Here is a 26411-nt window from a genome sequence, read left to right on the forward strand (position 1 = left end):
ATTACTCCCTAGGAAAGAAGGAAACATCTACTTTCTTAGAAAGTTATAAAAAGGAACATTCTCAGGGCGTATGACACTGGAATGACCTCCTGCAGAAGACTGTAGACTCCATTCTTAGAAATTATTAAGAAAGTAGTTGTGGTTGATTTATTTGTTCATATTACTAAACATGGATTAAATCCAATAATTTTTAAATAACCTCTTTATTGAGATAAAATTCACATACTATAAAACTCACCCTTGGGACTTCCCTGGTGGCGCAGTGGTTAAGAATCCGCCTGCCGGGACTTCCCTGGTGGCGCAGTGGTTAAGAATCCGCCTGCCAATGCAGGGGACACGGGTTTGAGCCCTGGTCCAGGAAGACCCCACATGCTGCGGAGCAACTAAGCCTGTGCACCACAACTACTGAGCCTGCGCTCTAGAGCCCGCGAGCCACAATTACTGAGCCCTCGTGCCACAACTACTGAAGCCCATGCGCCTAGAGGCCGTGCTCTGCAACAAGAGAAGCCACCACAATGAGAAGCCCGCACACCACAACAAAGAGTAGCCCCCCCTCGCCGCAACTAGAGAAAGCCTGTGCACAGCAACAAAGACCCAACACAGCCAAAAATAAATAAATTTAAAAAAAAGAATCTGCCTGCCAACACAGGGAACACGGGTTCGAGCCATGGTCTGGGAAGATCCCACATGCTGCGGAACAACTAAGCCTGTGTGCCACAACTACTGAAGCCTGTGCACCTAGAGCCCGTGCTCTGCAACAAAGAGTAGCCCCCGCTTGCCACAACAGGGAAGAGCCTGCGTGCAGCAATGAAGACCCAACGCAGCCAAAAATAAATAAATAAAATAAGTAAATTTATTAAATAAATAAATAAATGGAATCAGACAATATGTGGCCTTTTGCATCTGTCTTCTTTCATTTAGCATAGTGTTTTCAAGGTTTATCCATGTTATAGCATATATCAGTACTTCATTCCTTTTTATAGTTTATAGTTGAATATTAATATTCCACTGTATAGTATGCCACATTTTGTTTATCCATTCATCAAGTGATGGAAATTTGGGTTGTTTCCACTGTGTGTGTGCATGTGTGTGTGAAGCTATTGTGAGTAATGATGCTATGAACATTTGTGTAAAAATTTTCGTGTGGATACTTGTTTTCAGGTTTTTGGTTATATACGTAGGTGTGGAATTGCTGGGTCTTGTGGTAAGTCTGTGTTTAACTTTTTATGGATATGTTTTCCAACATGGCTACACCATTTTACACTCTCACCAGCAATATATGAGAGTTCCCTGATGATCTTTTGACATCCCTTCCAATTCTTAACACAGTGCTTGACATGTAGTAAGCATTGAATAGATACCCGTTATTCTTACTGATAACATCATCACTGTTATTAGAGAAAACTGGAAATTGCCTTGTGTCTGTTGTCCCTAAGTAAAATGAAGTCACTGTATTATTTTCCTTACTAGGCTATATTTTGGCTTTTTTTACTCTCAGTAATTGGTAATGATATTTTTTCCCTTAATTATATTTTCTAGAGAGAGATTATGTGTGAGAGAATTTCTTCCTTCAATAAACTACTTTGACATAGCTCTGAAGTCTGTAATATATTAAATAAATACACGTACTCATATATTTAGGGCATGCCATTTTGTCCTCCAGGGTCCCCAGTCCTGATGCCCTGAATATAGGTAGTGGAGATAAATCTGTGGGTGCTTCTGTGGCATAGCAGCAGGCTGTTAGAGCAAAGGAAGGTGAAGAAAAATAGAGACCCAGGCCATGAACACTGGGATCACCACGGTTAGAAGTGCAGTAGGGTGTGTAGGGGTCTTATATGTGACCTCTTTTTCCTGTCCACACCACTTTTGCCATATTCCTCCTCTCTCACTCCCTTACTGCCTCCCAAATGTTTCCTATTCCTATTTTAAGGGAAAGTTCATATAAAAAAGAGCTTCATGTATGATAAATAATTAAAGTCTTGGGAGTTCTCTAGTAGTCCAGTTGTTAGGCCTCCGCGCTTCCCCTGCAGGGGGCCCGGGTTGGGGAACTAGGATCTCACAAGCTGCACGGGTGCGGCCAAGAAAAAAAAAAAAGGTGTTGACAGGGACTACCCTGGTGGCGCAGTGGTTAAGAATCTGCCTGCCAATACAGGGGACACGGGTTCGAGCCCTGGTCGGGGAAGATCCCACATGCCACGGAGCAACTAAGCCCGTGCACCACAACTACTGAGCCTGCACACGTAGAGCCCGTGCTTCGCAACAGGAGAAGCCACCGCAGTGAGAAGCCGGTGCACCGCAACGAAGAGTAGACCCCACTGCCCACAACTAGAGAAAGCCTGTGCACAGCAACGAAGACCCAATGCAGCCAAAAATAAATAAATAAATAAAATACTAAATAAATTTTTTTAGAAAAAACTGGACTCTGACTTTTAGATTTTCATGGTCACTTGGGTTTTGGAGAAAATTTGAAGGTATTGGACTATAAGTTCTAGACCTTTGGACTCATCAAGCCTTGGAGAAGGGGGTATTGGGGCTTGAAGTTTCAAGCAGGTGAAACATTTTTACAAGTATGCAATACCCTATAGTATTTTGAAAATTACATCTATATTTTCATAGAAAACTTTTGTTCTCTGCCTTTTTCCCTTTAGAACAAAAGGAATTCTTTAAGCTATAATGAGAGGAATATTGTCTTATTTTTAAAATTCCATGAATGTTTGACATATATATAAATATATGTTTTATATATATACATATATGTGATATATATATCCCATTTGTAAGTTTTGAATCATAATTTAAAAAACTAACATCCATGAACCTATCACAGCTTAAGAGTTTTAAGTTAAAGTTTGTCCATGTAACTGCTGGGAATGGGGCAGGAACCTAAACATTTTCATCCTAAATCCATTGCTCTTTCTAATAAGTATATTTATGTTGATACATATCATTCCTCATTATTAAAATGTGCAGTGTTGTCATGAAAACAAATTGAAATCAGTGAGAACACCAAATGTTGGTGAGAATGCAGAGAAACTGGATCCTCATACATTGCCAGTGGGAATATAAAATGGTATAGCCGCTCTGGAAAATAGGTTGGCAGTTTCGTTAAAAATTAAACATGTATAACTGCCATAAAATCCATCAATTACATTTTGGAGCATTTATTCCAGAGAAATGAAAACTTCTTTTCAAGCAAAAACCTGTAAATGAATGCTACAGCAGCTTTATTTATAATACTCTAAAGCTGGAATCAATCCAGATATCCTTCATTAGTTGAATGATTAAAGAAACCGTGATACGTACATACTACGTGGCTGCCAAGGAATCAGAGGAGGGGATAGAGATAGATGTGGTTATAAAAGGGCAACGTGGAGATCTTTGTAGCGATGAAATTGGTGTGCACTTGACTGTAGTAGTGGATACACAAAGCTACCCCATAAAACTGTATAGAACTAAATACATTCACACACACACAAATGAGTACAAGTAAAACAGCAAATCTAAATAAAATCAGTAGATTATATCATTATCATGGTTGTGATATTGTAATTTTGTAAAATGTTACCATTGGGAAAACTGGGCAAAAGGATCTCTGTGTTATTTCTTCTTTTTTTTTTTAAAGATTTTTTTGATGTGGACCATTTTATTTTTTAAGTCTTTTTTTTCTTTTTTTGGCTGCGTTGGGTCTTATTGCTTCGTGTGGGCTTTCTCTAGTTGCGGCGAGCGGGGGCTACTCTGTTGTGGTGCGTGGGCTCAGTAGTAGTGGCGCACGGGCTTAGTTGCTCCGCAGCATGTGGGATCTTCCCGGACCAGGGTGTGCCCCCTGCATTGGCAGGCAGATTCTTAACCACTGCACCACCAGGGAAGTCCCTTTTTTTAAGTCTTTATTGAATTTGTTACAATATTGCTTCTGTTTTATGTTTTGGTTTTTTGGCTGCGAGGCATGTGGGATCTTAGCTCCCTGACCAGGGATCAAACCTGCACCCCCTGCATTGGAAGGCGAAGTCTTAACCACTGGTCTGCCAGGGAAGTCCCTCTCTGTATTATTTCTTACAAATTCATATGATTCCACAGTTATCTCAGAATAAAAAGCAAAAAAAAAAAAAAAAAGGAAATCCAATTTTAAATAACTAAATTATTGGTTCAAATTTTAAGAGCTATAGCATATTTCTTTTATTAACAATAAATTATTATTACTTATAATAAATCATTTATTGTTTTTTGAAATCTTGGAACGGAAGGGATCTTGAATGATGCATTCTCCTTCTGGCACTATTGCCAGTTAAGTAGTTGTTCAATATAATCTCGTTTTAGTAAACTAGACAGGGGTTTCCTGAGAGGTTTTTAATTTATTTAGCTTGTGTCTATAACTCTTTCCCCCCAGATTTAATATGAATAATCTGGGGAACTTTTAAAATGCATGTTCCCAAGCTTTATCTGTAAGGATTCTGATTCAGTAGATCTGGGGGTAGGTCCTGACAACCTGCATTTAAAAAAATTGTATCAGCAGATTTTGATTCAAAAGAACAATGGATTGTACTTTGAGAAACATTGAATTATAATTTTTATGATGAATAAATAAGAACACTTTAAATTTCTTTGTGGCATGGAGGATTTGTGGTTAGGTGAGAGTTTTAAGAGCAAAGTTTTTCAAACACCCACGTGTTGAAAAAAGAATGTTTGATTAAACTGAGTATGTACTTACTCTGAATCAACAAGAACTCTGAACAAAAAGGAGCTTGCTTGCCTTTGGTTCTTATTCATGTTGAAGGAGTCCTGCCCATCTCTTAACTGTTTGGCTTGCCTGACCACTCATGATTTACTTGGGACAAAGAAGGCAAAGACTCCTGTTTTAGTTACATAGACTGTATAAAGGGAATGCTCTGCTAAGGTGAACGATTTATAAGCCCTGAAAATAACGTACTCATTAATTCTTTATTTTTTGTAAATGAAGTTCCACCTAAAGTAATTGACCCATCCTTATTTTTTCCCCTAAACTCTAGTAGTCAAGTCATTTTAAATGACTGTTGTTGTTGAAAAGCAGATGTAAAGAGATTGTCCTGTTCTACCTTTTGGAGTGCTCAGTTTGCTTGTTGAAAGCTGATGGGTCTCTCTCTGCACTGCCTCCTCAAACAAATAATGGGAACATTTTCATTTGGGAATACTCCAGGCTTACAGTGGAGTCCAGTCCAACTCCTGGGTATATGCTTTGAGCTAGTGAGTTGTCCTGTGGAAGCCCCTCTCTCTAGGCTTGGGGCGAGGAAGGATCAACCCTACCCTTCCTTTCAAGAGTATTTATAGGATAACAACACACCTCTCCAAGGAAACCTCTCGCAAATCCTCCCTCTCTAATATCCCCATCTGACTGGGGGTGTAGTCAGGGAACCAGCCCTGGCCCTTTTGACTTTTAATGTGTGTGTTTTCTTGGGCACCTCACTTTGGTATGCAGCTTTTATTGTATCTTTGTGCTTCACAGCACAAAGCATATAGCACCACGTATTGTATACAACTTGGTAATTTATGTAGTAAAAATACAAAAATATACATGGGAAAGATAGACACCAATTTCCAGATAATGATTTCCTCTGAGGATGAAAGTAAAGATGAGGAATATAAGGGGAGAGGGTAAAGATCTGGTCGTAACATTGTATTTCTTCTTAGAAAAGAGTTTTAAATTAATATGGCAAACTGTTGACATCTGTTTACATTTAGTGGTGGGTACAGAGCTACCTTTTATGTTATTTTCTCTATTTTTCTTTTTTTTTTAATTTCTTATTAGAGTATAGTTGATTTACAATGTGTTAGTTTCAGGTGTACAACAAAGTGAATCAGTTAAACATATACATATATCTACTCTTTTTTAGATTCTTTTCCTATATAGGTCATTATAGAGTATTGAGTAGAGGTCCCTGTGCTATTCAGTAGGTCCTTATTAGTTATCTATTTTATATATAATAGTGTGTATATGTCAATCCCAATCTCCCAATTTATCCCTCCCTCCTTCTATTTTTCTATACAGACATTTTATCTGTATGTTTGAAATGTTTTATAACTTCAAATTAGTTGGAAAAATGAATCTAGGTTACAGTAATTCTTCTGTTATAGGTTTCTCTCTCCCTTTATTCTCAAAGACAGGGAAAACAGAAGTCATCTGATGGAAACTGCGCAACCTCCCCACTCAGATACACAAGCACACGTGCACCCTCCTTTCCCTCTTGCCTCTGGGCACAGTGTAGTCGCTGTTTCTTCATCTCTGCTCTGGGTCCCCTTCCTTCTGACCTCTCAGAAACCTTGTGCTGTTAATCTGCCAACACCCTACTCTCTTCAGACTCTTTCTGCTGACTTCCTGTCAATATTTTAATATGTGCTAGTTACTCTTAGCTTAAAAAAAAAAAAACAAAAACAACCCGTGCCTCAAGCAGGTGCAGTACTATTTACAATGCAGGCAAAAACATTTTCATTTAGAAACCTGTCTCAGTGTGTTTTCTTTATAAGTGAGCTCCTTTTCTTCTGTTGTAAAAATTGCTGTGATCAAAATAGCTGTCGTCTGTCTCTGAAGCATTTTCTGTAGGTTTCATTTTGTTTTGTTTTTTGCTTTCTTTGGAACTTAGGAGAGAAATGGGAAGGCAATTTAGATTAACACTTGTCTGAGAAATTCCAAAATTAGAGATGGCCATCTGGTTTGCATGATTTGTAATATTTTTGAAATAAGATTATCATTCCAAACAGATTTTTAGTCTATTCTAAAATAATACTTAATTTTTAAGCTGCTACAACTGTCAACTATTTTACTATTGAACTGAAAAGAGGAACGTTAGGTATTGGTGATGTTCATTCAATCCAAGAAGGAATGCTTCTGTGACCTCTCTGTTCTCTGAGAGACTGATTTGAGCAGTGGAAGGCCGTATTTCTTATTCCTTGGACTGACATAACCTGAAGGCCCATCTTAGATTTCTCTGTGCTTCTAATAATTCTTTAGGGTAATGTACTTAGGTCAGGCCTGAAGTACTCAACCACAGTAGCTCTATTCAGTGCCCCACTGGTCTATGTATATCTGGGCTTTTGTCAAATCTAGTGCTAAAGATTCAGAGAGCATCAACTATTCAATTTTTTTTAAAAAAATTAAAAAGAAAAAGATTCAGCATATTAAAAAAATTCAAGGCCACTGTCTTAAAACTGTAACTGTAAATGAAACTAAAAATGTAATTGCCTATAGAATTGGATGCTGGTGAAAGTGAAAAAAGCGCATTTGAAAAACCAGAGAATGTTAATTGTTGCAAGCTGTTTGGAAAGTATGTAACAATATGTATCATTAACCTTTTAAAACTATATACCCTTTGACCTAGAAATTTTCTTGCTGAAATCTCTCCTGAAGAAATAATCAAGTACTCAAGCAAATACTTATGTATTTAATACAGTAGGCAATAGAGTAGAGCGAATACAGACTCTGAAGCCATGTTGCCTCAATTCAAATCCTGGTTCTCCTATTTACTACTAGTATAGCCTTGCTTTTACCTGCATATGTTTCTCAGTTTCTCCATCTGTAAAATGAAGAATAGTCCCCACTCATAGAGTTCTTATAAGGAGATTTAAGAGTAAGGAGGGGTCCAGTATCACTTAGCTACAACAACAATGCTGCATAACAAATTGTCCCCAAAACTCGGTGACACACAATGACCATTAATTTCTCACTCATACTTCAACAGGTCAGCTGGAGTTCAACTTTTCTAGGCTGGGATTGGCTCCCGGCTATGGGTTTGGTTCAGGTGGGCTACAGTGTCACTTACTGTCCTGGGATGAATGGACTACCAGGGACCTGTTCTTCTCCTGGCAGTGCCTGAAGTGTAAGAAGGCAAGTCCAGTTGTACACTTTTCTTTGCATCACATCTACTAACAAACATTGGCCAAAGCAAGTCACATGGCCAAGCCCAACATCAAAGAGGCAGGGAAAGCGGGGGAGGGGGAAGGGATGAATATTTACAATCCAAGCGTTGACAGACTATTTCTATAAAGAGCCAGATAGTAAATATTTGGGGCTTTGCTGGCCATACGGTCTCTGTTGCAACCACTCAACTCTGCCATTATAGCATTAAAGCAGCCTTAGACAGTAAATCAGCGAACGGGGTGGCTGTGTTCCAATAAAATTACAAAACCATGTAGCAGACTGGATTTGGCTCATGGACAACAGTTTTCTTACCCCTCACCAATTTACCACCCCAGAGCAGACTTTTTATGAAGATAACAGTTCCTGGTACAGGGTAACACTAATAAATATTGGCTCTCATTAATAATAATGTTACTATTAATAGACCACAATATTGGAAATAATAAAAATGTCCAACAATAGAAATAGGATTAAATAAATTATGGTATACCCATACTGCAAAATGTTATGCATTCATTTAAATATCATATATTTTAAATATCAAGACTATGTAATGGCCTAAGAATGTGTTTAATAGTACGTTAAGTGAAAAACAGTGATAAATGGCATTTATCATAAGACCCCAATTTTATTTTTCTTAATGTATGTTATATATGTACATTATATAACAGCTACGAAAGAAATACACCAAAACTCGATCATTTACCTTCTTTTTTACATAATTATTTTTTGTTTGGTTTTGTTTTTTTATTGAGATGTAATTAACACATAACATTGTATTAGCTTTAGGTATACAACAGAGTGATTTGATATGTGTGTATATACTACAAAATGATCACCACAATTAGTTTAGCTAACATCCATCTCCTCACATAGTTACAATTTTTTTTCTTGTGATGAGAACATTTAAAATATGCTCTCTTAGCAACTTTCAAATACACAATACAGTATTGTTAACTACAGTCACCATGCTGTACATTACACCCCAGGACTTATTTATCTTATAACTGGAATTACATAATTCTTTATTGTCCATTTTTTCTATACTGGGCATGTACTGTTTTCTGGTATGAAAGTACTTTGATGAGAAAAAAAATAATAGAATCTGGGTCCACTGAGGACTCTTCTAACTCTGATGTAGTTACCATTCAATATGTCCCTTCTGTTTTAATTGCTTTACAAATGAGGAGTTTACCTTTAGAGATGTCTGATTAGAATGGACTAGATAGACACTGTTCAACCTGTTATATATATATTTTTTAATTTATTTATTTTATTTATGGCTGTGTTGGGTCTTTGTTGCTGCGCGCGGGCTTTCTCCAGTTGTGGTGAGCGGGGGCTACTCTTCGTTACGGAGCACGGGCTCTAGGCGCGCGGGCTTCAGTAGTTGTGGTGAGCGGGATCTAGAGCGCAGACTCAGTAGCTGTGGCGCACGGGCTTAGTTCCTCCGCGGCATGTGGGATCTTCCCGGACCAGGGCTCGAACTGGTGTTCCCTGCATTGGCAGGCGGATTCTTAACCGCTGCACCACCAGGGAAGCCCCAACCTGTTATATTTTTAAATTAAAATTATTCCGCTCTAGGGCTTCTGAAAATCTGTGCAGGGTACCAACCAATGGGAATAGAACCTACACAAGCCTCTCGGGTCAGAGGAACCGTAGCTCCTTTCTGACCGCATTCCCTGAGCAGCCACGGTCCTTTCAGTGATACAAAGGCAGAATGCTGTCTCACAGAGGTGAACCACCTCCCCCAGCCCTGCTCTGGCCACCCCAGTATTTGAACACACACATCTGCTTTTCTCATGTATCAGAGAGAGGTGAGGTTTCAGTATTTAATTGCTACTGTGTCTGGAAGTCACATAAATGAATCCTGGGAAAGGAAGCTTCAGAACCCAGCTTCCTTCTTCATCAATCTCACAGAATATTAACTAACATTAATTTCCTTTTAAAAACGCTTTACAATAATCAAGTTTCATCTAAATTATAATCAGCCTCTGGATATTCCAAGATTTCAAACTCTGTTGAAAATTGTTAAATCAATCAGGTTGTACAACCGTAGAGGTAACTATTCCAAATAAATTTTGCCCTAAAATGTACTTCAGAATCTGAAGTTTAAGGGGACCATGCTGTTTAATCTCCGACTTTCGGTAAAACATAGCTAAACTTTATTTTTAGTAAGTGAATTGTTAGTGAATTTAAGTGCCCACTAGGATTCCCATGTGAGACTTGGATGTGGATATTGTGTGTGTAGTAAGTTCTAGACCCAGTATGGTGCCTCAGGCGTACTAAAAAGGGAAAATGGACACGTGATTTGCCCATTCTGGGTGCCCGAATCTTAACTGAAATACTAAGGTAATGTGAATTCTATTCAGAAACTTATGTATAACCATATCTCAAGTAGTTCTTTAACTTGGGACTTTGTGTACATAAGCTAAAGATTTGTTGATAGCTACTGAGCTCATGATATGGAATGAAAACTGTATTCAGTAACTTAAACACAAATACAACTACAAATACTATTAATGGATTTTAATTGCAATTTCCAGTTCTGCCCCACTAAGGAGGAAGGGAGAACCCTTAATCTGAACGGCCAAGAAAATTGTCTCTGTTCTGGGTAGGACCGCCACATTGTTTTTCTCCTCTCCCTTAGACCCTGCTTTGTTGATCCTATCTGAGAGTGGTAGCTACTCTCCAAAGATGACCCCTCAGTAGCCATGCCTCCTGGTATGCATGCCCTTATGGAGTACCCACTCCATTCCATCTGATCTGGCCCTGTGTAACCAAGAGAGTGGGGCAGAAATGATGCAGCTTCTGCCTTGGTCTCTGGGAACACTTGCCCTGGAGTAAGTCAGCCATCATGTAAGAAGCCTGACTACCCTGAGCACCATGCTCAGAAGAAGGCCAGCTAGCCACATGGAGCTAGCTGGACGTGTGAGTGAAACAGCCACCCCCGTGTCCAGCCCAGTCAGTCCTTTGTCACAGGTCTTCAGCCCTAACCACGAATGCATGAAAAACTTGAGAGAAGTGACCAGCTGAGTCCAATCAACTCGGAACCATGAGAGACATAAATTATTTTTGTAAGCCACTGAGTTTGGGGATAGTTTATTATACACAATAGAAAATTGGAACACTTAGCTTTCTTAACCGCTGTCTTTCTGCACTGGGATGTTGAAGAACTCCATGACTGAGTTCATTTGCTCTTGCAAATGCTAATATTCCTTTTATGTAGAGTGCTGATGGGGGCTGCACCTCCCTCCCATGTGCTCTATGAAATGCCAGCTGTCTACTTGTTCATTAAAAGCCCTCTGTGTGCCTGCTTTTTGAATCCTGGGAATGGCTTTGCTCTGTTTTCCTGGCCTTACAGCTCTTTTAAACATGAGCCTGGCTTGTGGTCTCTAAAGCAGCAGCAGCAAAACAAAGGATTATAGTCTTCAACTTTTAGCGACAAAAAGTCGTTTCCTCATTGACTGATAACTAAAGTCACACCCACCCCCAGGCAGTTCTGTGACACTCCCCATGTAATGCCTTTAGACTTCCTCCTGGCACAGCTGACTTAGGCCAAAACTGTTCACATCAGCCTCATACCACATCAGTGTATGGTTGAACTATTCGTTTTCGTTGTCTCTCCCAAACCTTCTGAATCCATGATTTCTAGGAACATTGGATGAAATATATGAGACCCACAGAGTGCATGGAACCAAGCATAGAATGCATCTCCATACTATGTGGGTTTTTTTCCCAATGGAGCTTGAAGAGAAATGTATACATTTAAAAATTTATGTATTGATTGTGATAAGACAAAGTAAATTTCTCACTTAAAAAAAATAATCAAACAGTGGAATACTCTGCAGCAAAGAAAATGAACAAATTATGGCTGTATGCATCAGAGAAAGGTGCAAGTCACAATAGAATATATGGTATATGCTTCTATTTCTGTAAAGTTCAAGAGCAATGAACATCAAATTCTGTGTTTTAGGGATACATGATCAATGGTTAAATTACATAGGAAAGCACATATATGATTATCATTGAAGTCAGGAGCATGTTGATTAACCCTTACTGAAGAGGTCACATGGGGGTCAGTGAAAGCACTAGAGAAACTGTTTCTTAACCCAGGTGGGAGTTATATGGGTATTTACTTTATAATTTAAGTTATACTTATGTATTTTAAACAATTCTATATGAATGATATATTTTCCAGTTTTTTTAAAAAAAGTTTTTGAAAAGCAGTCAGGAAGGAGACTTCTAGATCCTAGAGGTATGTTTTTAAATAGGTATGCTAAGTACCTATATACAAATATGTAGTTTTTTCAGATTAAAAAAGTAATATGTATTCATTATAGAAAATCTGTGTAATAGAGAAAAAAATAAAAATCATCCATAATCCCACCACTTTTGACATTTTGAGATAACCGCCCTTGACATTTGGTTTAATGCCTTGCAGTTTCTACAGTCTGTTGGTAACTTTCTCTCTCTCTTTTTTTTTTTAAAGCAAAATTGGGAACATACCATACATGTTGTTTTAAAAGCTGATTTTTTTCTCTTACCATATCATGAGCGTTTTCCCACACTTTGACACTTCTTTGGAATAGTAATTTGCTATTGAAACTAGCCACAGGCTTAAGGATCACCCCATGCAATTAGTTCCCCCACGAAAAGTGTTCTGCATTTTTGATGCTGTCAGTGCCTAAGCTATAAAAAATATGAACCAGCATTCAGAGAAAATGTGAAAATTATCTGCTCCCTGTTATAATTTTATTTCTAGAGTTCTAATAAAATCAAAACAGAGAATATGCCATGCAAATAAAACCTTTAGAATTTAGATCAGAGAACAACGACAAATCTTCCTATAAAAGTGAAAATTCAGCTCTTAGAAAGATGAAGAATGCTAAAACTCTGATCAATAGACTAATAATGCTCTTTGACAAGGAATTCTTCTCTAAAGTTTTGTCATAAAAAAAGCATTTTCATGCTCAGGACAAGTTGGGGACCATAGATATTTTTAGGACCTTTATTTTCACTATTTTTAACATAAAAACTCAAGATTTTCCTTGTGTGGAATGACATGAAAGTAATTTTTTGTGTGTTTCTTTGGTTGAGTATCATAGTTGTTTTTTGATGTTTATGAAAATTAGCACTAGGATAGTTTAGATACATTTAGATAATTTTCTTAATGGTTTTCCCATAGCCTTCCAACTAAGCAGTGAAACACCCTTTAATAAAGGTACAGGAGGGACTTCCCTGGTGGCACAGTGGTTAAGAATCTGCCTGCTGGGACTTCCCTGGTGATGCAGTGGTTGGGAATTTGCCTGCCAATGCAGGGGACACGGGTTGGATCCCTGGTCCAGGAAGATACCACGTGCCGCGGAGCAACTAAGCCACTGGGCCCCAACTACTGAGCCTGCGCGCCACAACTACTGAAGCCCGTGCGCCATTTATTAAAAAAAAAGAAAAAAAAAAAAAAGAATCCGCCTGCCAGTTCAGGGGACATGGGTTCGATCCCTGGTCCGGGAAAATCCCACATGCTGTGGAGCAACTAAGCCCATGCACCACAAATACTGAGCCCGTGAGCCACAACTACTGAAGCCCGCGTGCCGAGGGCCCATTCTCGGCAACAAGAGAAGCCACTGCAATGAGAAGCCTGCTCGCCACAACTAGAGAAAGCCCAGGTGCAGCAACAAAGACCCAACGCAGCCAAAAAATAAACGAAATTGAGTTATTTGTAGTGAGGTGGATGGACCTAGGGTCTGTCATACAGAGTGAAGTAAGTCAGAAAGAGAAAAACAAATACCATATGCTAGCACATATATATGGAATTAAAAAAAAAAAAAAAAACGGTTCTGAAGAACCTAGGGGCAGGACAGGAATAAAGACGCAGACATAGAGAATGGACTTGAGGACACGGGGAAGGGGAAGGGTAAGCTGAGATGAAGTGAGAGAGTGGCATGCACATATATACACTACCAAATGTAAAATAGCTAGCTAGTGGGAAGCAGCCACATAGCACAGGGAGATCAGCTCGGTGTTTTGTGAGCACCTAGAGGGGTGGGATAGGGAGGGTGGGAGGGTGACGCAAGAGGGAGGAGATATAGGGATATATGTATATGTCTGGCTGATACATTTTGTTATAAAGCAGAAACTAACACACCATTGTAGAGCAATTATACTCCAATAAAGATGTTAAAAAAAAAAAAAAGGTACAGGATCCATTCCAAACAAAGTTTATCTGTATGTGTTGTGCTATAAAGTATTTACCTTATTAAATGCTTTCTTTATATTTCTGTTTTTTTACAGCTAGCATATTTTTCAAAAGTATTATTACTATAAATATCTAGAGTTTATTTAAAGAAAAGGGGTAAAAGTTATATTTGGGGATATGTGTGAATAATTTTAACTTTAGTTTTTTTCAGCCAGATTACTCCTAACTATTTAGCAGTAAAAGCTAGCTACAATGTTGTCAATATAACAATAAGGAAAAAAAAGATTTTTGAAGTTTATTTCAGAGTAACTGGTAATTGAAAAACTTGAATAAAAATATGTTGTACACATGAAACTTACATAAATGTTATAAACCAGTGTTATCACAAAAGAAAAAGGGCAAACATGTCTCTCAGCTTTTTCTATGAAATGATGAAATCATTGTATTTGAGTTTTTGCAAGCAATAGCCTCATCAGTTTGTTAGGTTTTCTGAGTGTTCAAGTCCACTAAACATATTAAGTAAGACATGATACCTATTTTTCTTCCTTACTTTTCAAAATTAAGAACATCTGTGTAGGAAGTATTTAGAGGTAGAGCAGATGGGACTTTGTGCTTTATGTTTGTAAAAGATGTTGAATGTGAAAAATTGATAAGTAACATAAAAGTAGTCTTACATGGCTAAATTTTGAGGTGTTGCTTCTTTATGCCTATTTTTAAAACTTAATGTAAAATCATTTGAATAAGATCATAGATTTTCAGATTTGTTTTGAAATAAAGTTATCACAGTGAGATCACACAATATAAAAAAAGAAAAAGTATCACTATTCTTTACAGTAGAATTGGTAGGAAAGTTTATTTCATCATTTATATATTTTCCATCTCCAGTGATTTTTCTTTATTTATAATAAGATATTGCCAATCATTTAGTCATAAAGAATTACTTCTGTTATTTCCAGACAGATGTTATATTTTTCTAATTAGTAGTAGTTTATGCCTTAAAGACTAAAATAAAATGATAGTGTCATACAAATTTGATTCTTTCAACTGCTTAATTTTTGTTTTCATTTTACTGTGTAACCATAATACAAGTTTTCTCAGCCTTAGCACTATTGACATTTGGGGAGATAATTCTTTGTTGTGAAGGGCACTTCTGTGCATTGAAGGATGTTTAACAGCATCTCTGGCCTCTACCCACAAGACTCCAGTAGCACTCCCCAGTTCCAGACATTGCCAGGTATCCCCTGGGGGCAAAATTGACTCCAGTTGAGAATCATTGCTGTAGTGTATTTACTAAAATTCTTATCATGACTTTCAAGAGCATAATTTAGAATAAAGCAATGTACCACTAGTAGCTAGGCACAAAATCAGCAGAACAGAAAATCTGCTGGGCCATATTTTGGATAGTTCAGCAAAAAAAAAAAAAGGTCAGAAACAGTAACTACATTTCTTAAAGTCTAGATTGTCTAGGTAATTGGTACGGAACAGACCACTGGGAACATTTTAGTGAGTGCCACACAGGGAAATAAAATTAGTTAATAGCTACAGATGTCATTTATGGCTGTTTTTTTTAATCTTTATCTTAAAGTGTGAAGCAGCAGGATCTGCAGAAATTAAAGAACACATGAATATATACGCAAATCAATCAATGTGATACACCATATTAACAAATTGAAGGATAAAAACCATGTTTTAAATACCTAGAAGTAGAATTTCTATGTAAAAAAAGTATAAAGTTTTTGATGAGTTTTATCAGGTATTCTTCTGGAATATTTAACAGTATTTTACTATAAATAACTGTATCAGAATGCTTGTTTCTCCTCAAAATATGCACTTTTCCTCCAGTGTACACACTGTATATATTTTTTCTTTTTGAAAATCTGGTATGTTAAAAATATATTTGACATTCAATATTGCTCTTTAAAAAAAAAAACCATATGATAATCTCAGTAGATGCAGAAAAGGCTTTCAACAAAATTCAACACCCATTTATGATAAAAACACTCCAGAAAGTAGGCATAGAGGGAACCTACCTCAACATAATAAAGGCCATATATGACAAACCCACAGCAAACATCATTCTCAATGGTGAAAAACTGAAACCATTTCCTCTAAGATCAGGAACAAGACAAGGTTGCCCACTCTCACCACTATTATTCAGCATAGTTTTGGAAGTTTTAGCCACAGCAATCAGAGAAGAAAAAGAAATAAAAGGAATCCAAATCAGAAAGGAAGAAGTAAAACTGTCACTGTTTGCAGATGACATGATACTATACATAGAGAATCCTAAGGATGCTACCAGAAAACTAGAGCTAATCAATGAATTTGGTAGAGTAGCAGGATACAAAATTAATGTACAGAAATCTCTTGCATTCCTATACACTAATGATGAAAGATCTGAAAGAGAAATTAAGGAAACACTCCCATTTACCACTGCAACAAAAAGAATAAAATACCTAGGAATAAACCTACCTAAGGAGACAAAAGACCTGTATGCAGAAAACTATAAGACACTGATGAAAGAAATTAAAGATGATACAAACTGATGGAGAGAGATACCATGTTCTTGGACTGGAAGAATCAACATTGTGAAAATGACTACCCAAAGCAATCTACAGATTCAATGCAATCCCTATCAAACTACCAATGCATTTTTCACAAAACTGGAACAAAAAATTTCACAATTTTTATGGAAACACAAAAGATCCCAAATAGTGAAAGCAATCTTGAGAAAGAAAAATGGAGCTGGAGGAATCAGGCTCCCTGACTTCAGACTATACTACAAACCTACAGTAATCAAGACAGTATGATACTGGCACAGAAATATAGATCAATGGAACAGGATAGAAAGCCAGAGATAAACCCATGCACATATGGTCACCTTATCTTTGATAAAGGAGGCAAGAATATATAATGGAGAAAAGACAGCCTCTTCAATGAGTGGTGCTGGGAAAACTGGACAGCTACATGTAAAAGAATGAAATTAGAACACTCCCTAACACCATACACAAAAATAAACTCAAAATGGATTAAAGACCTAAATGTAAGGCCAGACACTATACAACTCTTCGAGGAAAACACAGGCAGAACACTCTATGACATAAATCACAGCAAGATCCTTTTTGACCCACCTCACTGGAGAAATGGAAATAAAAACAAAAATAAACAAATGGGACCTAATGAAACTTAAAAGCTTTTGCACAGCAAAGGAAACCATAAACAAGACCAAAAGACAACCCTCAGCATGGGAGAAAATATTTGCAAATGAAGCAACTGACAAAGGATTAATCTCCAAAATATACAAGCAGCTCATGCAACTCAATATCAAAAAAACAAACAGCCCAATCCAAAAATGGGCAGAAGACCTAAATAGACATTTCTCCAAAGAAGATATACAGATTGCCAACAAACACATGAAAGGATGCTCAACATCACTAATCATTAGAGAAATGCAAATCAAAACTACAATGAGGTATCACCTCATAATGGCCATCATCAAAAAGTCTACAAACAATAAATGCTGGAGAGGGTGTGGAGAAAAGAGAACCCTCTTGCCCTGTTGGTGGGAATGTAAGTTGATACAGCCACTATGGAGAACAGTATGGAGGTTCCTTAAAAAACTAAAAATAGAACTACCATACGACCCAGCAATCCCACTACTGGGCATCTACCCTGAGAAAACCATAATTCAAAAAGAGTCATGTACCAAAATGTTCATTGCAGCTCTGTTTACAATAGCCAGGACATGGAAGCAACCTAAGTGTCCATGGACAGATGAATGGATAAAGAAGATGTGGCACAAATATACAATGGAATATTATTCAGCCATAAAAAGAAACGAAATTGAGTTATTTGTAGTGAGGTGGATGGACCTAGAGTCTGTCACACAGAGTGAAGTAAGTCAGAAAGAGAAAAACAAATACCGTATGCTAACATATATATGGAATCTAAAAAAAAAAAATGGTTCTGATGAACCTAGGGGCAGGCAGGAATAAAGACACACATAGAGAATGGACTTGAGGACACGGGGAGGGGGAAGGGTAAGCTGGGACGAAGTGAGAGAGTAGCATGGACATATACACACTACCAAATGTAAAATAGCTAGCTAGTGGGAAGCAGCTGCATAGCACAGGAAGATCAGCTCCGTGCTTTGTGACCACCTAGAGGGATGGGATAGGGAGGGTGGGAGGGAGATGCAAAAGGGAGGGGATATGGGGATATATGTATACGTATAGCTGATTCACTTTGTTATACAGCAGAAACTAACACAACATTGTAAAGCAATTATACTCCAATAAAGATGTTAAAAAAAAAAAAACACATGAAGGTCCTTATACTATTTTGTGTTACTCTCAAATCACAGTAAGTTCCATGGCATGCTGGAATAAAAACGTGTTTCACTCCTTTTGTCATTATATGTACAACAGGTGATGCCCAGTGCCCTGCTGGGAACATCATTAATCCAACTTCCTCTCCAAAATTTTTGACATTCTGTATCATGATGAACACTCAGCGGGCAAGCCAGTTTACAGGGTGTTTTTCCATTTAAACATATGCCAGGGAAAAAATTTAACGTAGCTATTTGAGAGAAAGGCAAAATGATTCCAAGTTTTATTAAACTGGCTCTGCAGGAGGGAGAAATATACAAGTCTTAGCTGCCGGCATCTATTAAGCTCAATATGCGTTTGAAAGCTAATAGAAATCATTGATGGAGAGTCCAGAGGGTAGTTGACATTTCTAAGCTTCTTGAGGTAGGTGTCAAGAAGAAGTTAAGACAGAACCAAATTCTGAACACTAAGAGAGAACCCTACTCACCAGGCCTGTGTTGTTTCCTTTGCTCTGCGACTTCTACCTGCTGTGGAGCAAGGCAGGAAGGAAAAAAGAAAATATTCTTTTACATTGTATTGCAGTGTAAGGTCTTCCTTGACTTTTTACTAAATGAATTGAGATTAATCTTCTTTTAAAACCCTATCTCAGTGTTAATATAAGATTGGACTTGTCACGCAGGTGGGTGATTGTAACTTTATTGCCATTAAAAGATTTCAAATTGCATTCATGCTTCTTTGTGCACATAATGAAAAATGAGCAAAATAATGAAGATTGATATTTCCTTAAGTCTGCTCTGTTTCACTCTGATGTCTGCTCTTCTACAATGCTGTGTTTCTAATTGTACACGGTTTAGTGATATCTAGGAGTATATAGTTGTTGCCCATAAATAAAAATCACAAAGTTGGTTTAAAAAAAAAAAAGATTGGCTTTTCTTTTAGCTTTCCTAAAATAAAATGGTTTCAATAATTTTATTCAGTAACTTCTTGATTCCTACATTTGTATTATATTATTTAAGATTTTACATGTACATGTTTCATGTGGAATTTATTATTTTTTAAAATAAATTTATTTATTTATTTTTTGGCTGCGTTGGGTCTTCGTTGCCGTGCATGGGCTTTCTCTAGTTGCGGCGAGCGGGGGTTACTCTTTGTTGCAATGTGCGGGCTTCTCATTGTGGTGGCTTCTCTTTGTTGTGGAGCACGGCTCTCGGCACGTGGGTTGCAGTAGTTGCGGTGCATGGGCTCAGTAGTTGTGGCTCGCGGGCCCTAGAACGCAGGCTCAGTATTTGTGGCACACGGGCTTAGTTGCTTCGCGGCATGTGGGATCTTCCCGGACCAAGGCTCAAACCCATGTCCCCTGCATTGGCAGGCGGATTCTTAAACACTGCGCCACCAGGGAAGTCCCTCATGTGAAATTTATTTGGATATAAGATATGTTTTAGGTATTTAAATATGCTATTTCCAATGATTAACAGTTGTCTCATCATCTTTTATTAAATAATCTTTCTCTAGGGGCCAAAAAAAAAAAAAGATTGGACTTCTAAAAGTAAAATCATGCCATGCTACAGTTGTTCAAAGAACCCTCTTAACTGTGTTGAGGGTACTCGTATATGGTAGATTTATAATTTGTTTGTCCCTTTAACTGGAGATGTTCTAAAAGTGCCTAAAGCAGCACCTGGCACTTAGTAGACAATAAATAGCTGCTGAATGAATGTGTGGGAAGGGGGTGTCTTGGTGTGGAAGTATTCCTTACCGCACAACATAAAAAAATGTTAAAAAAGTAGAGAAAAACATGTACAAAAGAAGGCATGTAACTATCACCCAGCTTGAACAGTTACCAACTCATGGCCAATTTTGTTTTAATCATACCCCACCTACTTCTCCCTTCCCATATTATTTTGTGGCAAATCCCAGATATTATTTCACTCATAAATATTTCGATGTCTATCTCTAAAAGATAAGGTCTTTTTTCTTTAAACATTACATTATTACACCAGAAAAATTAAAATAATTCCTTAACGACGTCAGGTATCCTGTCAGTCTTCAAGTTTTCAATTGTCTCATAAATGTCATTTTCTTTTGCAGTTTTACATTTGAATCAGGACTCAGAAAAGATCCACAGATTGTGATTATTTAATATACAGTATTTCTTATGTATTTTTTGATCTTCGGTTTTCCCATCTTCTCTCTATTTTCTCCCTTGTATTTTATTTGTTGAAGAACTGGGTTGTTTGTATTGCAGCACTTCCCACAGCCTGGAGTTTGCTGATTGTATCCTAGTAGTGTCACTTACTTAAGTGTCACTTATATTCCTCTGTCTCCTGTATTTCCTGTAAACTGGTAAGGCTTAATCAGATTCAGATTCAGTTTTCTTTTTGGCAAGCCCAAAAAGAAGGTGGTGGCCAAACCATAATGACAGCATTATTGGCTTTTTGTTCAGTGCTTTGCAAATTGATTTTGCTATTTGTTGAGTATTTTCTATGTGCCTAGCAATGTGCTTATGTTCTATAGGCATTATGTCATTTAATCATATTTAAGCTTCATAATACTAGTACATATCAATTTCTCTCTGATGACTAGACCTCTTATTAGGGCCAAGTAATCTTAAATGTCTTTCAAACAAACCCCTTGGTGTAAACCCCATTGTCATTTATGTGATTAATTTGGAATTCTATATGAACTTTCTTTTTACTGAATTCATTTAGAGCTATACAAAAATAACTTGCATTAAAGGCATTTTAAAAAATATTTTAATAATAAAGCTCAAAGACCTATCATATAATTGTGAATTCGTTGTACTCAAGCCTTTTGGTACTGGGATTCACCATCTGTTAACCTCACAAAGACCGATATCTAAACCGCAAACAAAGCCAACAGAATTCAGTATTTCCTGAGTCTCTTTTTCCTCTGCACTCATTGTCTTCTGCAGATGCATTTACGTCTCTTTCATCTCTTTCTGCTTTCTTTGCATGCTCACAGCGCTCACAGTATCCTACTGTTGCCCAGTGTGAGAAACTGACTTGTGATTGTAAAAGCAAAACTAGCCTTTCGTTGTTTGTTTACGTACCTTTATTTTGCTCAATTCTCCCCATAGTCCTAAATTCAGTTGTTTATAAAACCAGACCACTGGCGTTCCAGACTCAAAAAATAAATATCAAATTATCTTGACTAGCTGACATTTTGAAGATTAAACTGTTTGATATGTGGTTGATGGAGAAAAAGCACTAACTGACCCGAGTCGCAATTAGATACCAGAGCACTGAGAGCAAAACAGTGCAAAGAGGATCCTGTTGTGCAGCTTTACAAACTGACATGCAGGGAGTATTTTATTCTTTATATATCTTAACCTTTCTTCTCCTTTAATAGTTGTAACTTTCTCCTTAACTTTCCAGAATATCTGTTAGGTGAAGCATTTGATTAGTTGAATAGGAGGAACATAAAGCATTGGTGAATACAGCAGGGAAGTAGGAATGAATACGAATAATTTCTTACTCTGGTTGTACCTCACTGTGAGACATTAGACAAGTAGCCAAATTCTCTGTTCTTATTTCTTAAAACACAATTATTTTACCATGCTTATTCATGAAGAACTTTAAGATTCTTATTTGAAACGCTCTTCTGTAAGCTTGTAGTAAGTGGGAATTGTGTCTTTCTTTACCTGATCTTACTGGGTGCCCAGGGTAGCATAGTGCACGTGCTTGTGCTTAATGAGTAGGTTTGGATGCTGGTGGTATTTGAAAGGTTATACATTTTAAAGGGTATTTTGTTCCCTTTTCCTTGGCAAGACCAAGGAGCTTCCTTTTCTAAGATCAGTGCTGTTTGGACTAAGTGAAAGTACACTTTGTTCTAGGAGAATTGCCATATGAAAGCCTAGAATATATATTGAGTTCTTCCAAGAAAGGGGGAAAAGTCATGTTCTAGGACAGTGAATGCTGACTTGGTGCTGAATGAATGATTGTTATGTGCTCTTTTACTTACAGGCTCGCTTCTCATATGTGCGAATGAAATATCTTTTCTTTTCCTGGTTGGTGGTTTTTGTTGGAAGCTGGATTATATATGTGCAATACTCTACCTATACAGAACTATGCAGAGGAAAGGACTGTAAGAAAATAATAGTAAGTATTTTTTATTTTCTAGTATATGGAAAAACCTATTTTTAATTGAAGTACAGTTGATTTACAATGTCGTGCCAATCTCTGCTGTACAGCACAGTGACTCAGTTATACACATAGAGACTTTTTTTTTTAATATTCTTTTCCATTATGGCTTATCCTGGGAGATTGGATATAGTTCCCTGTGCTATACAGTAGGACCTTGTTGTTTATCCATTCTAAATTTAATAACACATTAAAAAAACCTATATTAATAACACATTATATTTACTACTATATACATGCTAAAACTTTTTTTCAAAAATAAAAGTTAATTTGATTTTGAGTTGTGCTGAACTTCTTAGCATTTTGATATGACCAAGTTAGTAGGACTGTTCCCCACTTTGAAAAATCCAGTATTCAGAAATCTGAATATGTGATACAGACTAGTGTGAAAGCATCCTTATTACAAAGAGGGATTTTTGTTTTTCAAATATACTTGAAGTTTCGTTTACTGTAATCAGATGGGTTTTTTTTTTAATAAATTTATTTATTTATTTATTTATTTTTGGCTGCGTTGGGTCTTCATTGCTGCGCGCGGGCTTTCTCTAGTTGTGGCGAGCAGGGGCTACTCTTCCTTGCGGTGCGTGGGCTTCTCATTGCGGTGGCTTCTCTTTGTTGCACAGCACGGGCTCTAGGCGCACGGGCTTCAGTAGTTGTGGCGCACGGGCTCAGTAGTTGTGGCTCGCGGGCTGTAGGGCACAGGCTCAGTAGTCGTGGCACACGGGCTTAGTTGCTCTGCGGCATGTAAGATCCTCCCGGACCAGGGATTGAACCCGTGTCCCCTGCATTGGCAGGCGGATTCTCAACCACTGCGCCACCAGGGAAGCCCAGTCAGATGGGTTTTTAAATATTTATAGTATGAAAGTGTTATTTGCAGGCAACCTTTCTAGAACACATCTTTTGAATAAATGGAGTCATTCTCGAATACTGAAAATTTACCTAAAAAGCATATAAGTGTATTTATTATTTAATTTCTATCCTAATTATTGGATATATCTCAGGAAAATCGCTCTATCAGTCTAAGATTTCTAGAAAATCCAGGATAAGTAAATTTAACTCCTTGTTTTCTGCTAATATCTTCTATATAAATAATATTAAAACATTTCATCTGAGAATTATATTTTTGATATAATAGTGGTTGGGATCCCAATTATTATAACTTGTTAACAATTCTGTAATTATTGAGTGGTTACTTTTTAACTAGGCCAGTGGTGCTAGGGGTGTGCATTTAGCAAGGAAGAAGATATCCTGACCTTACGAACTTAGAGTCTAGCAGGGAAGAAAATGAATAATTACAGTAAGGTAAAATAAATATTACAGTAGCAAATGTCTCCCCATAAGACAGGGAGAGCTGAACCTTTGAAAAGTTCTAAGAAAATAAAAATCAATTTAATTCCGGCTACTCAGTCAGGATAAAAAATTTAAAAAAACAACAGCAAAAACAAAAAACCATTATTCCCCAGGAGTATTACAGCCTCTTAACTAGGCAGGGGAGAAATTACTAATATAAGAAGCAAGGGAATTAATTAACAAAGAAGAGTCCCAAATCAAGGAGGGTTGAAAGATGTCAATCTTATGTTCATTCCCATGGGCCATTCCAGATCCTTGAGGAATTTTACTAGGAGGAACCTCTGGAGCCAGACAATACACTGGGCACTTTACATGGTCATTAGTACTTAAAATAATACTGTGAAAGCCCCCCAAGCCCACCTTACAAATAAAGAAATATGGCTAGCAGAGAGAAGAATTTGCCTGTGATGGTGGAGCCAGAATTTGATCCTAATTCTGTCTCTATAGAAAGCTCATGCTCTTTCTGCTACCCAATGTCAGAAAAGACTGATAAAGGAAGTTATAGATTAATGAAGCTAACAAGATCTCCCACAAAACTCACCAGCTCACCTTCAATGAAGAAGAAAGAAGTTATATAATCAACTATAACGTATAAATAACCAAAACTATTTGAAATGTTTATTTCCTTTTTTTTTTAGGTCACCTTTCTCACACATTAAAGTGTACACATTAAAGTGTATTCCATGATCAGATATATTTGAAAACAGAGGGTTAAACAAATATAAATAACTGACTTTACTGGGGACTTCTCAGGATCTTTAATATACTAGTGTGCATTCTGCATCTCCAGAGAAAGCAAATATACTTGATTAGGAAAAAAATCCATCTCCACTGCAGCCCTCCCAGGAAGACCTATTAACATCATCTGGTTATGTTAGAAGTACTGTTCTAGAGATTAAGCCCAAATGAAATAGACATGGTTTTATCTGTTTTAATACAATAGCCTTTAAAATGTTAGGCATATGTTGGTACATATTCTGTTATGGGTGAATTATAGTTGAAGTACCATATTATTTTCCTTTAAGTTTACTTTAATTGATAAGGAATGGAAGCAGAATATAATTCTAGCATAATTTAATGGTTATCATTCTAAAACTTGAAAATAATGAAAATGTTTTCTGAGCCTAAAATATATCCTTTTTCCTAAGACTGGCTTTAAAAAGAATTGTAGTTTCTCTGCATTTGGGAATTATGTTCTTAAAACTTAGCACAACTAGTAGTACTAAGACCAGTAGTACTAAGATAGTACTGATATGACATAGGAATTGTGTGATTAGAACTAAAAAGCAGGCAGAGAAAATATTTTTAAAGTATATGTTAAAGCTTCAAAGAGCTAACAAGATAGTGAGGAATTACTTGATCAAGATCTGGGAGAGGATAAGATTTAAGAGAGGTGAGCCTAGATTTTGTGGCTGTGTTTGCCTGGAGATGTATGACCTGAAATACAGTCTTATGGGGCTAGGAAGATAAAAATATAGTCCATTTTCTACCAAGAGTGGGACCTTGGTACACCATGCTTTGGGCTGAGATTCCAAAGGACTGAACACCAAGAGTGAAGGTGGGCTAAAAGAACCTCAGAGAGGCGAGCTGACTTTGTAGCTTCTTTTTCGCTTGAGGAATTTGCTGATGCTGGGCATGAGCAGGGGTCTGAGAACCAGGACTGTATACTGGGAGAGTGCTGCTGCTGGGGATAAAAAACCAGCAAGCTTTTATAGAAGACTAAGGGAGCCTCAAGCATAAAGCCAGTTATCCTGTTGGGATATTTGCCAAATCCTGGGGCTTTACAGAGTGGGAGGCTAAAAAAATCTCATTGGAAAGCCTTTGAAAAGCAGACGTTTTGGCAGTCTCACAAGATACAGACTAGAGTTATGAACCTTCCAGGGGGAGAAACCTCAATGAATTCCCAGGCTCTCAGTTAAAAATCCTGGAGGGCTATGCTCTTGGAATAGAGATGAGTCAAAAATAGGTTGAGCTTTACCAGAGGTACAATTCAGCCTGCACTCAGCACAGCCCCTCACTGGATTAAGGCGATCAGCTACCATTATATCTGCCTACTAGAGGGAAGGGAAATCCTCTCTGGAGGCATTATGTAGACAATTACAGAGCATGCCAAAAGACAAGATGACATGACTGAAAACCAAGAAATAAACACGGACAATAGAAGCAGATCCACAGATGACCTAGATATTGGTGTCATCCTAAAAGGATTTTAAAATAACTATGTTCATGTTCAAGTAAGTAGGAAAATAGGTAGAGAATATAAATAAAACAATGGCTAATTTCAACAGGGAATTGAAATGTATTTAAGAGAATCAGGAAGATAATATGGAAGTTCCTCAAAAAGTTAAATATAGAATTACCAGTAATTCCACTTCTAGGTATATACTCAAAAGAAAGGAAAGCAGGGACTTAAACAGATACTTGCACACCAATGTTCATAGCAGCATTATTCACAGTAGCCAAAAGGTGGAAACTCTCTAATGTCCATTAACAGATGAATG

The 26411-nt window shown here is 37.4% G+C and overlaps 1 protein-coding gene across 1 annotated transcript in view; it reads left to right on the forward strand.

Annotated features, from left to right (window-relative positions):
* DIPK1A (divergent protein kinase domain 1A) overlaps positions 1-26411 on the forward strand; it is a 137004-nt gene that overhangs the window by 64447 nt on the left and 46146 nt on the right. The window contains exon 2 of the mRNA XM_061183882.1: positions 22387-22521. Within this exon, the coding sequence (XP_061039865.1) occupies positions 22387-22521 (135 nt within the window). The remainder of the gene's footprint in view (positions 1-22386; positions 22522-26411) is intronic.

This window comes from Eubalaena glacialis, chromosome 3, assembly GCF_028564815.1.
Source record: "Eubalaena glacialis isolate mEubGla1 chromosome 3, mEubGla1.1.hap2.+ XY, whole genome shotgun sequence".
Lineage (NCBI taxonomy): Eukaryota > Metazoa > Chordata > Mammalia > Artiodactyla > Balaenidae > Eubalaena > Eubalaena glacialis.